The 13,524-nt window shown below is 59.9% G+C and overlaps 5 protein-coding genes across 5 annotated transcripts; 3 read left to right on the top strand and 2 right to left on the bottom strand.

Annotated features, from left to right (window-relative positions):
- Positions 1 to 285: 285 nt before the first annotated feature.
- On the top strand, positions 286 to 2,715 carry BXZ73DRAFT_91625 (uncharacterized protein; the record flags this gene model as incomplete). Its single annotated transcript, XM_048026047.1, has 4 exons — positions 286 to 1,627; positions 1,702 to 2,097; positions 2,164 to 2,424; positions 2,447 to 2,715. The coding sequence occupies 4 exons, from the start codon at positions 286 to 288 to the stop codon at positions 2,713 to 2,715; spliced, it is 2,268 nt and encodes a 755-aa protein (XP_047875046.1).
- A 685-nt stretch (positions 2,716 to 3,400) lies between these two features.
- Positions 3,401 to 3,823, bottom strand: BXZ73DRAFT_91624 (U6 snRNA-associated Sm-like protein LSm7; the record flags this gene model as incomplete). Its single annotated transcript, XM_048026046.1, has 3 exons — positions 3,401 to 3,525; positions 3,587 to 3,661; positions 3,736 to 3,823. The coding sequence occupies 3 exons, from the start codon at positions 3,821 to 3,823 to the stop codon at positions 3,401 to 3,403; spliced, it is 288 nt and encodes a 95-aa protein (XP_047875045.1).
- Positions 3,824 to 4,322: 499 nt separating this feature from the next.
- On the top strand, positions 4,323 to 7,612 carry BXZ73DRAFT_104154 (ARM repeat-containing protein; the record flags this gene model as incomplete). The annotated part of the gene is made up of 13 exons (XM_048015805.1): positions 4,323 to 4,362; positions 4,441 to 4,499; positions 4,566 to 4,670; positions 4,727 to 5,011; positions 5,066 to 5,218; positions 5,271 to 5,420; positions 5,472 to 5,582; positions 5,636 to 6,282; positions 6,335 to 6,479; positions 6,535 to 6,606; positions 6,658 to 7,134; positions 7,192 to 7,527; positions 7,589 to 7,612. 13 exons carry the CDS (start codon positions 4,323 to 4,325, stop codon positions 7,610 to 7,612), a joined length of 2,604 nt encoding a protein of 867 aa, XP_047875044.1.
- Positions 7,613 to 9,330: 1,718 nt separating this feature from the next.
- BXZ73DRAFT_91622 (amidohydrolase family-domain-containing protein) lies at positions 9,331 to 11,710 on the top strand (the record flags this gene model as incomplete). The annotated part of the gene is made up of 11 exons (XM_048026045.1): positions 9,331 to 9,610; positions 9,666 to 9,800; positions 9,848 to 9,945; positions 10,109 to 10,452; positions 10,514 to 10,538; positions 10,594 to 10,851; positions 10,906 to 11,071; positions 11,131 to 11,223; positions 11,249 to 11,263; positions 11,284 to 11,425; positions 11,479 to 11,710. The coding sequence occupies 11 exons, from the start codon at positions 9,331 to 9,333 to the stop codon at positions 11,708 to 11,710; spliced, it is 1,788 nt and encodes a 595-aa protein (XP_047875043.1).
- Positions 11,711 to 12,080: 370 nt separating this feature from the next.
- BXZ73DRAFT_91621 (transcription initiation factor IIE subunit beta) lies at positions 12,081 to 13,378 on the bottom strand (the record flags this gene model as incomplete). Its single annotated transcript, XM_048026044.1, has 6 exons — positions 12,081 to 12,125; positions 12,347 to 12,406; positions 12,463 to 12,563; positions 12,614 to 12,860; positions 12,927 to 13,150; positions 13,210 to 13,378. The coding sequence occupies 6 exons, from the start codon at positions 13,376 to 13,378 to the stop codon at positions 12,081 to 12,083; spliced, it is 846 nt and encodes a 281-aa protein (XP_047875042.1).
- Between the last annotated feature and the right edge of the window lie 146 nt (positions 13,379 to 13,524).

The raw sequence follows: 13,524 nt of genomic DNA, 5'->3' as shown, positions 1-13,524 counted from the left end.
CGTGGGCGGGGCAGCGGTGGCGGGATCGCGTTTTTTCTGCAGAGACGAGACAAGAACGCGGTCAGGGTGTGTGGGCGCCTGTGCTGGCCCCGCTTTTCCTATTTCGCGCGCATTCGATTTGGCACGGGATTAGCTACCCTAGCCGAGGATTGCCCCACCCTAGGCTATCCCTCATTTCGCTGATGGGATAAGCATATTTAGGTTCCCCGCTGTCCCCGCCCCGACGCTGTGTCCCGCCTGCTCTCGCACCAGTCGCCCCCTCCTCCTCGCGCTCGGTCCGCTCCCATGCCTGCCTTCAAGGGCCGCCCCCCAAACCTCCGCCTCGAGACCGTCGTCCGCCCCGGTCCCGCCAACACCATCATCGAGACAGAGACTCCCGTCGACCAGGGCGCCGACGATGATCTTCTCTCCCTCTCCTCTCCCTCCGACACCGACACCGACTCCCCGCGCGAGTACGGCGACGCCATAGACCACGACTCCGACCACACCCCCGACGACATCTCCAAAGACCTCGCCCTGCTTGAGAAGCTTCGTCGCAGCGTGCAGAAGAATCTCAAGCTCCGCCCCATCCGCTCCTCCAGCTCCTCACTCCGCGCCCAGGCCGCTTCTCCCTATGCTGCAACGTGGGCAGAGGCGCGTGGCACCCACTCGCCCAGCCCGACCTCGAGCGCGAGCCCCGCCAGTGTGTACTTCACTCCTACCTCTGCACTCTATAGCGCAAGTGTAGAGGTCGATGACTGGAAGTCTTCCTCCTCTTCCTCCTCTTCCGCCGGCGGCATAGAACCCGCCCTTCTTCTCGCCCGCATCTCATCCCCTACCCACCCTATTCTCATCGACACCAGACCGCCCGTCGTCTTCCTCGCTGGCCATCTACAGTACAGCGTCAACATTCACACCATTCCTTCCCTTATCCTCAAGCGTTCCAAGAAGCCGAATGGCGGCCCGCAGGACATCTCCGCCCTTCGTCAGTGGATCACCACCGATGCTGGGAAGCGGGAATGGGACGACATGATGCACGGCGGGGACTGGGATGGCGACATGATCGTCTATGACGACCTAATGGACGATCGGGAGAGGACGAGTCCCAAGGCAACTGCCTGGATCCTCCTCAACCTCGTCGAGCCTCTCCTTGACCATGGCACCATCGACTACCTCAGCGGCGGTTTTGCCGCCGCCCAGCGTCATCCGTACCTCCGACAGTGTATCAGCCACGACGTAGCAGCGAAAACCCCTGATCGACTTCCAACGAAACCTCAGAAGGCAAACAACAAGCTTGGGGGTCTCTTCCATCTCGATATTTCTGTCGTCCCTCGCCCGCGTGACCTCCCAGAAATCGAGCGGTCTGCTGTCTCTGCACATCCCATGATGCCCGCCACCCTGAGCGCGATGCCATGGCGGGATCCCGACGCAGACCCAGCGGCGCCCTCACACGCCCCCTCCCAGCTTGGGTTCTCCCGTCCTCCTCCCCCACGCCGACCGAGTGTACCCACACTACGGAAGCTAGACACCACTTCGACAGAACGACTCAACTCCAGCCTGCCTAAGCTACAAGTTCCCACCCGTTCTGCCACCCTCGCCGCCCCACCCTCCGGCCTCCGTTCCCGCTCCCGCTCACCATCCCACCTTCGTCTCAACCTCCCCGGCCCGTCTCCCCCGGCTCCGCCCGTCTTCTTTCCGCTTCCTCGCCAAATCATCCCTTAGACTGGTTACCTCCACCATCACCATCATGGGGTCAGCCGAGCACGCCCCGTGGGGGTGGATTCCACTCGCCAACGACACCAGTCTCCCGCTCTCCCTCCACCGCCCGCCCTGATTCCTCACAACCGCCGACCACCGAAGAACCGTTCCCCGTGTTCACCGTGTCCACCATCCTTCCGAATTTCCTCTTCTTAGGCCCTGAGCTTACGACGGAGGAGCATGTGGAGGAGCTGCAGGCATTAGGCGTCAAGCGCATTCTCAACCTAGCCATCGAGTGCGACGACGACCAAGGTCTCAACCTGCGCCAGCGGTTCGAGCGCTACATCCGCATTCCCATGCGTGACACGGTCGAGGAGGATAACATCACCCGAGGTGTCCGCGAAGTGTGTGAAGTGCTCGGTGAGTCCCAATCCATGCCGTTGTCCCCGCGCCTGCACGACCGCTAATCGCCCGCGCGACCAATAGACGACGCGCGGCTGCACTCCTCACCCGCGTACGTCCACTGTAAGGCGGGCAAGTCGCGCTCGGTGACAGCAGTAATGGCATACCTCATCCACGCCAACCACTGGACGCTCTCGCGCGCATACGCCTTCGTGCTCGAGCGCCGCAAGGGCATCTCGCCCAACATTGGCTTCGTCTCTGAGCTCATGACCTTCGAGGAGCTGGAGCTCGGCGGCAAGTCCGTCGGCGTCGTCAAAAGCGGCGAAGGAGAAGGAGGCGGCGATGGTGAGAGCGGCAACGGTGGGAGCAACTACCAGGCCGCGCTCGGCGGCCGTCGTCCCGCAGCACATCCGCGAGAGTCTCCCGCCGCTGTTCTCGCTCCCGTACTCGTTCTCCGGCGTGTCCGGACCCCCATATATGGACGCGACGCAGATCGGCGACTCGGGGCAGGAGATGGAGATCAAGGACGCGACCGGTCGCTACCGTCACGCGCGGCGGGCGCCCGTGAACGAGGCGACGCTGCAGCCAATGCGCCGTGTGAGCAAGGCAGGGCTCGAGAGCGCGTCGTATGTCTGACCTCCGCGGCCGCGGTGCCGTCCTCGCCCCTGACCCCGATGGCTGGTTCGCTGGATCGTAATTTGGTCTTTCGCCCGGGCACGCACCCCACTCCCTCACGCGTTCACGCCTCTCACGTTCCTCAGCCCACCCCGTTCGCCCGCTTTTCATCCTTCGTGTATACTGTAGCCCATCGGCCCGGTTATGGTTCCTGGTATCATTAACACATTCGGGTTCATGCATGCCATCCCTTCGTTAGTCGTTGGTCCCCGGTCTCACTTAGTGCCCAGCGTTGTTGCCCCTCCACACTCATTTCCCGTGCCTGGTACGAGCTCGGTGATCCGTCCTCCGTACAACGTGTATATATCTCCGCACTCACCAACGTATACCTCGGTTTTGCTGCAATAGTATTACATAAGGAGTCTGTAGTCCGTGTGAGTATCACATGTCGTGTGCGCAGAAGGACACGCTTGTCTTATAAGCGTGGTCTACCGCAGCGCACGGGCTTATCGTGACCGATGACACAGCCGCGAACAAGGACGGCTCCGTGCAGTGTACGAAGAAAACATGAACCACGCTTGGGACACACACAACAGTTGGAAACAAGGAATGGTGGCGGGGCAGGCAGCCACAGCAGGCTTTCGGCGAGCAGACCTTGTGTACACTAGAAATACATGGAATGGAGAGCACGCCGGCGAGCGTGCAATCATTCTTGGGCCATGAACGGGTTCGCGATCTCCTCGTAGCCGTCGACGGGGCTGAGGAGGGTGATCGTGGGGCCGCGGAGGACAACGAGGCCGAGCGTGCGCGACGTGGGCTCGCCCTCCGGCACTGTGATCAGGCAGGGTGAGCGCGTGTCCGCGGGCAGTTACGTATGCAGGGGAGCACATACCGTCGTGCATGATTTCGGTTACTTCATCAAGCACAAGGTTAAGGAGCTGGTCGTAACCCTTGAGCACGCCAACGACTGGGAATCAAAGAGAACGTTCAGGATCGAAGGATCGAATACAAGCAAGGGAGGCCGGAGGATAGGCAGCCGACCTTCTCGACCGCCAGTGAATTTGACACGGATCCGCTCGTTTGTGTATTTTGCGAGATCGAGGATGGCCTCACGCTTGGGCTTGTCCATGGTCGGCTGTGCCCTGACGTGATGGAGCGTGGGCTGAGCATCGGGGCAAGAACGGAGACGCGGACGACGTACGGGCCTGGTCTACCTCCACGACCTGGCATGGATGGACCGCCGCGAAAGGCCCCTCTGCTGGCGCCACGACCCTTTCAGCACGCGAGGTCATTGGGGTGCAGAGGACGAGAAGGGGGGCACGTACTCTGTCGGCCATCGGGCTGGTGCACTGGACGGATGGATGGGCGTGCTCGAAGGAGAAGATGGTCGGCGCGTGCGGGTGCGCGGTGGGCCGGGGTGGCTGCTGGTGAGAGCGGGAGACAAAAGGGACGAGGCGGGCGTCGTCGTCGAGTTGGCGAGTCGGGCAGCCGGGACAGGCGCCGGGCTGGATCCCTTGACCCAGGCAGGCTCCGCCACCCGCGTCCTTTTTCTCGTCCGCCATCGTCCTCCGCGCCCTGCCCGCCGCTGACCGCTCCAAAACGCCTGCGCTGTCCTTTCCATCACGACCATGAATGCCACAGAGCTCCTCGCAAACACCCTCTCTCCCGGTGAGTCCTTTTCCGCACCCACCTCGTCGCGCACCCGACCCGTGCTCTCGTCCTCACCCTGCTCGACGCGCTCCCCAGATGCACACACACGCGACGATGCGACAGCCAAGCTCGAGAGCGCATCCCGGGAGAACTACGTGAGTCCCCTCGCCATCCGTCTCCCCGTCTCAACCCAAGGACGCTCATCGGCCTCGCCCATCTAGCCTGCGTACATGCTGATGCTCTCCGCCGAGCTCGTCAACGAGTCCTCTCCTAGTCATGTCCGTAATGCCGCAGGTCTTGCACTCAAGAACACCCTCTCCGCAAGAGTTCGTGCTTTAGTGCCTCTTCCACTCGTGCCACACTCGCTCACCCCCGCCCGCAGGAGTTCCAACGACAGACCGACTACGCGAACCGTTGGCTCGCGCTCGATGACGGCACGAAGAACAAGGTGAAGCAGGATGCGCTCATGGCCCTCGCGTCCTCCGACGGCAAGGTTGGCACGGTAGCCGCGCAGGTCGTGTCCGCCATCGCCTCCGTCGAGCTCCCCAACGGCCAGTGGATGGACGTCGTCGGCATCCTCCTCGGCTTTGTCTCCGACCCCGCAAATGTGAATCTCCGCGTGGCCACTCTCCAGACGATCGGCTTCATCTGCGAGGCGCTGCAGTCGGTGTGTCTCGCTTCCTTTGCGCGCATTATCGGCACATCTAATGCCCCCGACCAGCAACCTGATATTCTCTCGATGCGCTCGAACGAGATCCTGACCGCGGTCATCCACGGCGCGCGCAAAGAGGAGTCCTCGCAGGATGTCCAGCTGGCTGCCATCACTGCTCTTCTCAACTCGCTTGAGTTCGTCCGTGACAACTTCGATCGCGAGGTGCGCCTTCATTCCCCTTGGTTTTCGCTTCTGCTTTATCTTGGATCATCAGGGCGAGCGGAATTACATCATGCAAGTCGTCTGCGAAGCCACCCAGAATCCCAATCCGTCTGTTCAGATCGGCGCCTTTGAGTGTTTGGTGAAGATCATGTCCTTGTACTACGACAAGATGAGCTTCTACATGGAGCGCGCGTTGTTTGGGGTAAGGGCTTTGTTTAGATTGTTGTTATCTTATCACTGACCATTTGCACAGCTTACTGTGATGGGGATGAAGCACACCGAGGAAAAGATTGCTCTGCAGGCCATTGAGTTCTGGTCAACAGTGTGCGAGGTTGAGACCGACCTCGCTTGGGAGGCAACAGAGGTATGCGGATGGGTTATTGCGATGCTCAAGGGATAGTCTAACCTAGTTTTCAGGCCACCGAATATGGCGAAGTACCCGAGAATGAGAGCAAGTTCTTCGCGAAGGTCGCGCTACCTGAAATCGTTCCGGTCTTGCTCGACCTCCTCACTCACCAGGATGAGGATGCTGATGAAGATGAGTGGAACGTAGCGATGGCTGCTTCAACGTGTCTGGGCCTGCTCGCCCAAGCCGTGCAAGACAACATCGTCCCCGCCGTCATTCCGTTCATCGAGGCCAACATCCGCGCGACGGATTGGCACATGCGCGAAGCGGCCGTCATGACCTTCGGGTCGATCCTTGACGGCCCCGACCCGAATGTCCTCACGCCTCTCGTGAACCAGGCGCTACCGATGCTCATCGACATGATGGCTGATCAGAACGTCCAAGTGAAGGACACCGTTGCGTGGACGCTCGGCCGTATCTGCGACCTCCTCATCACCACCATCCGGCCCGATGTGCACCTTCACCCGCTCATCTCGGCCCTCGTGGCTGGCCTGCAGGACAACTCGCGTATCGTCACAAACTGCTGTTGGGCCCTCATGAACCTCGCCGACCAGCTTGGGTACGTTGAGAATGATGACGGCGATGCTCTCAATGCCCCCAGCCCTCTTACGCCCTACTACGAGGGCGTCGTGAATGCGCTCCTCCACGTCACTGAAACGTAGGTTCTATCCTTTTGATCTCAAGTAACATACGATTCAAATCCTTGCCAGCGCCACCCTCGAAGGCACTCACAGGACAGCCGCGTACGAAGCCATCACTTCGTTCATCACTCATTCAACTGCCGACACTGTCACCGTTGTGCAAAACACCGCCGTCACAATTCTCATGCGTATGGAGCAGCTTCTGGCGATGCAAGTCAGTAATCCAGCACCTTCTTTCTTCCTTTCCATTCGTAGTGACGCGGTCATAGAACCAGATCATCGGTGTTGACGACCGTAACAACTGGAACGACCTCATGACCAACTTTTGCGGTGTCATCACGGTAAGCTAGTGTTGAGATTGTTAAGCCTTCATGCCACTGAACTCTCTCCAGAGCATCATCCGGAAACTCGAAAGCGGTATCCAACCACTTGGTGACCGTATCATGACGTTGATACTTCAGCTCATCGAAGCTGCGAGCAAGACCTCTACGCTCCTCGAGGACTGCTTCCTCGTTGTCGGTGCCCTCTCTGCCGCCCTGGAGCAGGGCTTCGCGCCTTACATCAACGCGTTCCTGCCGCACCTGTACCCCGCCCTCAAGGCTCACGAAGATACCCAGCTCTGCACCGTCGCCGTTGGCATCATTGGCGACATCTCGCGCGCTCTCGGCGACCAGACGGCCCAGTACTGCCAGGCGTTCATGTCTGTCCTTCTGGAGAACCTCCAGAGCGACGTCCTCAACCGCAACGTCAAGATTGCGATCCTGGCTTGCTTCGGTGACCTCGCGATGGCTATCGGCCCTCAGTTCGAGCCCTACCTTAACGCCACTATGGGTGTTCTCCGACAAGCCGGTTCCGTACAGCCGAACCCAGTGCGTATATCTCCAAATCAACTTTTGAAAGCGTGGCTGACGAGGGGCGTTCCCTAGCTCGACATCGACCTGGTCGAGTACGTCGGTCAGCTTCGTGAGGGTATCCTCGAGGCATATACCGGTATCGTCTCTGGCTTCAAGAACACGCCGAAAGTCGAGCTCCTCCTGCCGCATATACCACACATCCTCGAGCTCGTGCAGAAGTGCCTCGCGGACTCTGAGCGCTCGGAGTCGACGATCAAGACGGCCGTCGGGCTGGTCGGTGATCTCGCGGACGCGTTCCCCGTTGGACAGCTGAAGCAGCTGCTGCTTGCGGAGTGGCTGGCGAGCGAGCTTCGCATGAAGGGGCGTATGAGCCCAGAAACGAAGAGGACCCTCAAGTGGGCCCGCGAGGTGCGTAGCCATGATTCACGGTTGGCTGTCGCATCACTGACGCGTTTGGTTTGTCCTCCAGATGGTCAAGCGCGCGACGGCATAGAAGCCCTCGTCATTGTAATAATGCCAACCATGAATCCTTTCTGTCTTTCCTCAATCTTACACCTCTACAGTCTCTATGTCTATGTCTACTACGTTTACTCACTCGATACTGCACCCAGCACTCGCCCTCTGAAGGAGGACACATCGCATCTCACGTCCGTTATGACCCGCATCCGCACATGTAGTAGAAGCCGCCGCAGCCCGAACCCATTGTACCCGTCTATAGGACCATACTCGCCGCGTATATTCCTGCCCCGTCTCCTTCCCGCTTCCCGAGCTATATCGTATCCGTTGATCTCTCTGTCGCTGTCGGCGCGCGCACTTTGTATCCCTGGGTAGTCTTCGTCCTTTCTGATCCCCGAACCACCAGCTCTCTTCACTGTCCATTGTCCAATCTCGAATCTCATCCCCGCTGATTCCTCTGCCCGCGTCCGCGCCCGCTGCATCTGCATTTGCCCCTGCCATCCCCGCACTGTCCGTGTTTCTGTCCGTCGTCATGTTGTATAGGTGTTGTCCTGCGCGCCGCCAGGTCGTTAAACGATTATGCGTGTCCAGTAATGTGTGGTAGGTTCTGCCCCTCGGACTTGGTCTCACAGGGTGACATTTACGGCTAACCCAGCTGTCTGATTCCTTCACGTGCCGCTCGCCCTCTGAGCCCTTTGATCTGGACCACCACCGACAGCAGCAACAACTTCATCTTCCCCTTGTCTTCAGCCTCCTTGTCGTCATGCCTGGGATTGACTTTCCGGCCGGGAAATATGGGCACGGATTCTCGACATACGCTATATACAGTGGATACCAACTCCGTCCCGACAGCTTCATACGGCTTGTCAAATCGTTGCCCCCCTGTCGCGAATTACTAGCGCTCGACGAACAAAGGCTCAAGATGGACGCGAACGATACCGACCCTCCACTCGACGAAGTAATCAGCTGTGATGATGTGTGGGATCGCGTGCGAGCATCATGCCCGCAGATGCGCAAGGCCATTCCCAGTGTGGCGGGTCAGTGATTATCCATACCCTCCGTTCTGTCGGGGCTGACTGGATCCAGTTCGATACGACTACAGCAACGGCGGCAGGAGCCGCACTCACATTTTCTTTCCAATTCACTCCGTCCCTTTCATCAACAAGCAACAACTGTCGGAAAAGTGTCTCCAGCAGGCGACTTCGGAGGATTATAACAAACTACAGGTCCTCTTTGACTTCCTGAAGAAACGGTACCCCGAGTTCGAGTTCGATATCAACGAGTTCGAGTGGTCTCATATGTTGGAGGTCGATGCTAGATCGGGTTTTCCCGCGGTGAGTTTCTTGCATTGTAATGTGCGTTTGTCTGTTCATCGAATTGTTCCTGTCATCAGTCTTGAGAAACCCGGTACCGCTGCGGTTCTTGGGTCATTCGCATTCGCCGTAGTGCACGTTACTGTGGAGGGTTTGGATATGTGCCGTATGAGTGGTTGATCTTGAAGATCCACTTCACCGTCTTCGCGCCGTTGTAATATGATCGTTGTTTCCTCCACAATCTCACTATACCTTATCATGAAAGTTCGGGCGTGACAACCCTGCCGTGATGACCTGACCTGAGCTTTGGCTGAGCTTGAGCTTGAACAATTTCTTGAAGCTGCTCGCATCTGTATCAACCGCTGACAACAAGCGCCCGTAGTGGCGGGCTTCAACTGGACCACCATCCAGGCCAGCAGGAACCCGCGAAGACCCCGAGTCCATGGCCCCAAAGCACAACTCTCGAGACGTGGCCCAACAAGCGGCATCAAACGGCTCTGCTCGGCAGCAGGTCGTCTGGGCCTTGTTCGCAACGGCCACCGCAGGCCTGTCGTCGTACTACTACTCGCTCACTCAGGCCACGTCTCTCAGGACTTCTCTGCCGGCATCTTATGCTCTCTGTGCCCACGAGACAGGCAAGGTGCATACCGTCGATAGCGCCGCACCCGCAGTAGATTGTGTCGTGGTCGACAAGGCTAGAGTCACTGCTACAGGCTCCCTGGGTCTGTCACGATTCGTCGATCCCCTCCGGCGAACCTCTGCTGACGCACCCTCCAGCGGACGTTCAGACGTGGTGGGACGACTATCAAAACGAGCTCATCTTCAAGTTCTACGGGAACGAGCCCAAGGCCAAAAAGCCTCTTCCCGTCTTCACCGCCCCGCCCAACGCCATCATCGTCCCCGGCCTGACCGGTACGCGCGCTCGCCCTCCGCTGCTGCCACGTCTGACGCTCCCCCAGATGCGCACGCGCACCTCATCGAGTACGGCTTCAAAGTGCAGCTGCGCCTCGACCAGGTCCGCAGCATTTCCGCGCTCCTCGACGTCCTCGAAGCCTACGTCGCGCGCACCCCTCCGGGCCCGACACCTGGCTCGAGGCGGTTGGCTGGGACCAGACGCGCTGGCCGACACCGACGGCGCCTTCCCACTGCCGTGCGTCGCCCTTCGTCCTTCTCCCACCCCGCCTACTATCATCTGTGCGCTGATGCACGCCAGCACGTAGGCGGACCTCGGTTCCCGCCCAGCGCTCGCTGGCCTCCCAATCGCGCTCCACCGCGTCGACGTGCACGCGCTCTGGCTCTCCCCTCGCGCGCTCGCGCTCACCCGCACGCACCTCGGCGGCTCGTTCCCCGCCTCCGTGCCCGGCGGCCAGATCGTGCGCGGGGACGACGGGGAGCCCACGGGCGTGTTCCTCGACGCCGCGCAGGAGCTCGTCCCCGTCCCGAAGTGGTCGGCGCAAAAAAAGGCCGAGTACGCGGCGCGCGTCGTGCGCGACGCCGTCGCCGTCGGGCTCACGAGCGTGCACGACGCGTCGATGGAGATGGAGACGCTCGAGCTGTTCAAGAGGTACGATCTCGGCGCGTGGGGCGCGAACAGCGGAGTGGCTGACGACGGTGCTCGGCGACAGCATGAACGCCGAGGGAAAGCTGCCTGTACGTCGGTGGAAATCGCGATGCCCAACCATTCGCGGTGCTGATCGCTGCGTAGATCCGCGTGTACGCCATGGCCGACACGGACCGCATGTCTCCCGACGAGGCCGAGCACCTGGAGATCTACGACCCCGACCCTGCCGCACGCGTGCGCATGCGCAGCGTGAAGCTCTTCACGGACGGTGCTCTGGGCTCCTGGGGCGCAGCACTGTTGACGCCCTACTCTGACAAGCCCGGAGAGACGGGGATCATGCGCTTCCCTGAGGCCGAGTACGCAAAGATGGTGCGAACCTGGTGGGAGCGAGGTTGGGGGATCGTGAGTCCATGATCGCTCTCAAACTGTCATTCGATTTACCATCTTTTGCTCAAGAACACGCACGCCATCGGAGACCGCGCCAACAAGGCCGTACTCGACACGTTTGAAGAGCTGCTCAAGACCTCAGACGACAAGGAAGCGGTAGCAAGGAGGAGACCCCGCATTGAGCACGCGCAGATCATGCGCGTAGAAGACCTTCACCGCGCCGGCGAACTGGGAGGTACGTGTCTGGGAGGAAGGTACGAGATGAGTGAGCTGAAATCGCATCTCCACGCGCAGTTCTGACTAGCGTACAACCAACTCACGCAACGAGCGACATGTGGTACGCAGAGAAACGGCTTGTATGCACTTCTTTCTCGTGGGATGTTACATGTAATATTGCTCATACTACGTCCAGGGCCCGAGCGTATCCGTGGCGCATACGCCTACCAGTCCTCCTCAAGGCCTCGCCGAACGGCATTCTCCCGCTCGGCTCTGATTTCCCGGTGGAGGACATCAACCCCTTACTCGGCTTCTACGCTGCGGTGTCTAGACTGGATGTCGAGGGCAAGAGCCCCCACGGCGAAGACGGATGGTTAGTGCTGCCTCCTTAATTTTGCCTGGAGTCGGGGCTAATAGGACTTGCAGGTACTCCAGCGAGCGACTGACTCGTTCACAGGCCTTGAAGGGCATGACGCTCGACGCCGCATATGCCGCATTCGCGGAAGATACCCTTGGGTCGCTGTCCGCCGGGAAGCGTGCCGACTATGTGGTTCTTGACCGCAACATCATGGATGAGGAGGGTGCTTTCAGCGAGATCCTGGAGACGAAGGTGCTTGCGACCGTGGTGGATGGGCAGATCGTGTACGGGGGCATTTAATGCTTGATACCCTGCGACGTATACACGGCATCCGGTATGATATCTCGCGCTCTCAATTGTCAGAGGCAGTGTGCACAAGCAACTTGGAACCACATAAGCGCCTACTATAGACAATCCTTGAACGAAGCTGGCGCACGTCCTTCCAATAAGTACAAGCTCAATCGCCGTTAATCTCACACTAGAAGACCGCGTCTGAATTCTGGATCGTCGAGAAGAGTGCACGCATAATCATCTAATGATCTGGTGTAGGTTGGATTCCACTTCTACCTGGACCACCAGCAACCGCACTTGCATAATGGAGCACAACGTTGTGGCCGCAACGGAGGCAAATAAATCCGTCAGTCTGTCAGTACTGCGTCCCAGGATATAATTACCACCCGGCAAGTATGGGCGCCGAATACTCGTCGTATGTGATCTACACCAGATACGAAAGGTCATTCCCCCAGGGTGGCACGTGAGTGGATCATCCGTAGGAGTGAAAGTATTTGTCCGATGGCCGCCAGGCCACCCATAACCCAACCATTCGATTCAGAGAACGAAATTAGTCTAATATACATAGTGTATAGAACATGCCTGCGTCGTATATAGTCCGCATGGTATACAAGGGTTTCTACTTGGGCCCGCCCCCGGCGCGACGTAGTCGCGCGAGAGGTCGATCGTGCCTTTCAAGTGGGTGTTGGTGATGCGGACCTGCCGCTGCCCGGCGCGCTCTTCTTCCCCTTCTTCTTCGCCCCCGCGCCCGCCCGCAGCACCGGCGCGGCGGCCGCGGTCGCCTGGAGGCCCTCGGACGCAAGAGCCTTGAGCAGGTCGACGTCGTTCGGCACCTCGAGCTTGTGCCAGAGGTCGGAGAACTCTGCGCGGGGTAAGGCGGTGAGCGCGCGGGCGAGGCGGGGGGCGGCATACCTGTGTCGACGGCCATCCCGCCCTGATCCTCGACCGGCTTGACCTCGTTCCAGAACACCATCCGCATCTGGTTGTCCTTCATCGTCCGGGTGACGTACACCTCGCCCTCCTTCTCGAGCTCCTCGACCGCCTGCGGCGCCTCCTTCCAGCTCTCCTTGAGCGTGCGGATCGAGAGCCCGCCGCCCTTGCGGGTCTGGCGCTGGATCTCGGTGAGGAGGGCAGCCTTGTTGCGCACGTTGAAGTCGTGCTATCGGTGGTTGGACGTCTTGAGTAGTCCGGGGGAGAAGCGCAGGAGAAAAAGGAATCGACGCACCCGGTACGAGTACAGGTCCGTCTTGGGGTCATGGACGACACGATCGTGTCCCCTGAACTTCTCAAGAAGGACCTTGTCGGTGTCCACAGGCGTGCTCGTGTAGATGGCCAGGTCCTGGAGACGCATGGGGTTGCCATGAGACTTGAGGTGGTTTACGAGGTACACAAGCTGGGTGTTGATGTTCGTCCCCGAGCCCGTGTCGGCAGGCTGAGAGTAGACGATGTCTGGAGCAGGCGGTGAGAGGGGCGAGAGACGCGTTACGAAAAAGAAAAGAAAAGCGCACTGGACTTTGGCCGCTTCTTTTTCTTGGAGGACTCGCCACCATCCGACGGAGCCGCGGGTGCATGGGCAGGGGCGCCGGGCTGGAGAGGAGGGGGGTGGGAGTGCCAGGAGGTGTAGTCCTGGCGGTGGAGGGCGGTTTTGAAGGCGGCGACGTCGCGGGCGAGAGCCATGGGGACCGCGGGCAGACGTCGAGATGGTGGTGGAGGGCAAGGAGCGGGCAGGCTTCGCGGTGTGGGCGTCGCTTTGGATGCATTGCCGGGCGCCTGGGCCGGGACCGAGTCGAGGGGCTCGGAGTGAGCGGCTGGGTTGGGCTCAG

The sequence above is a fragment of the Epithele typhae genome (assembly GCF_022376455.1).
Source record: "Epithele typhae strain CBS 203.58 chromosome Unknown BXZ73scaffold_48, whole genome shotgun sequence".
NCBI lineage: Eukaryota > Fungi > Basidiomycota > Agaricomycetes > Polyporales > Epitheliaceae > Epithele > Epithele typhae.
The sequence above is the reverse complement of the archived record's forward strand: the minus strand, read 5'-3'. Positions and strand labels throughout refer to the sequence as shown.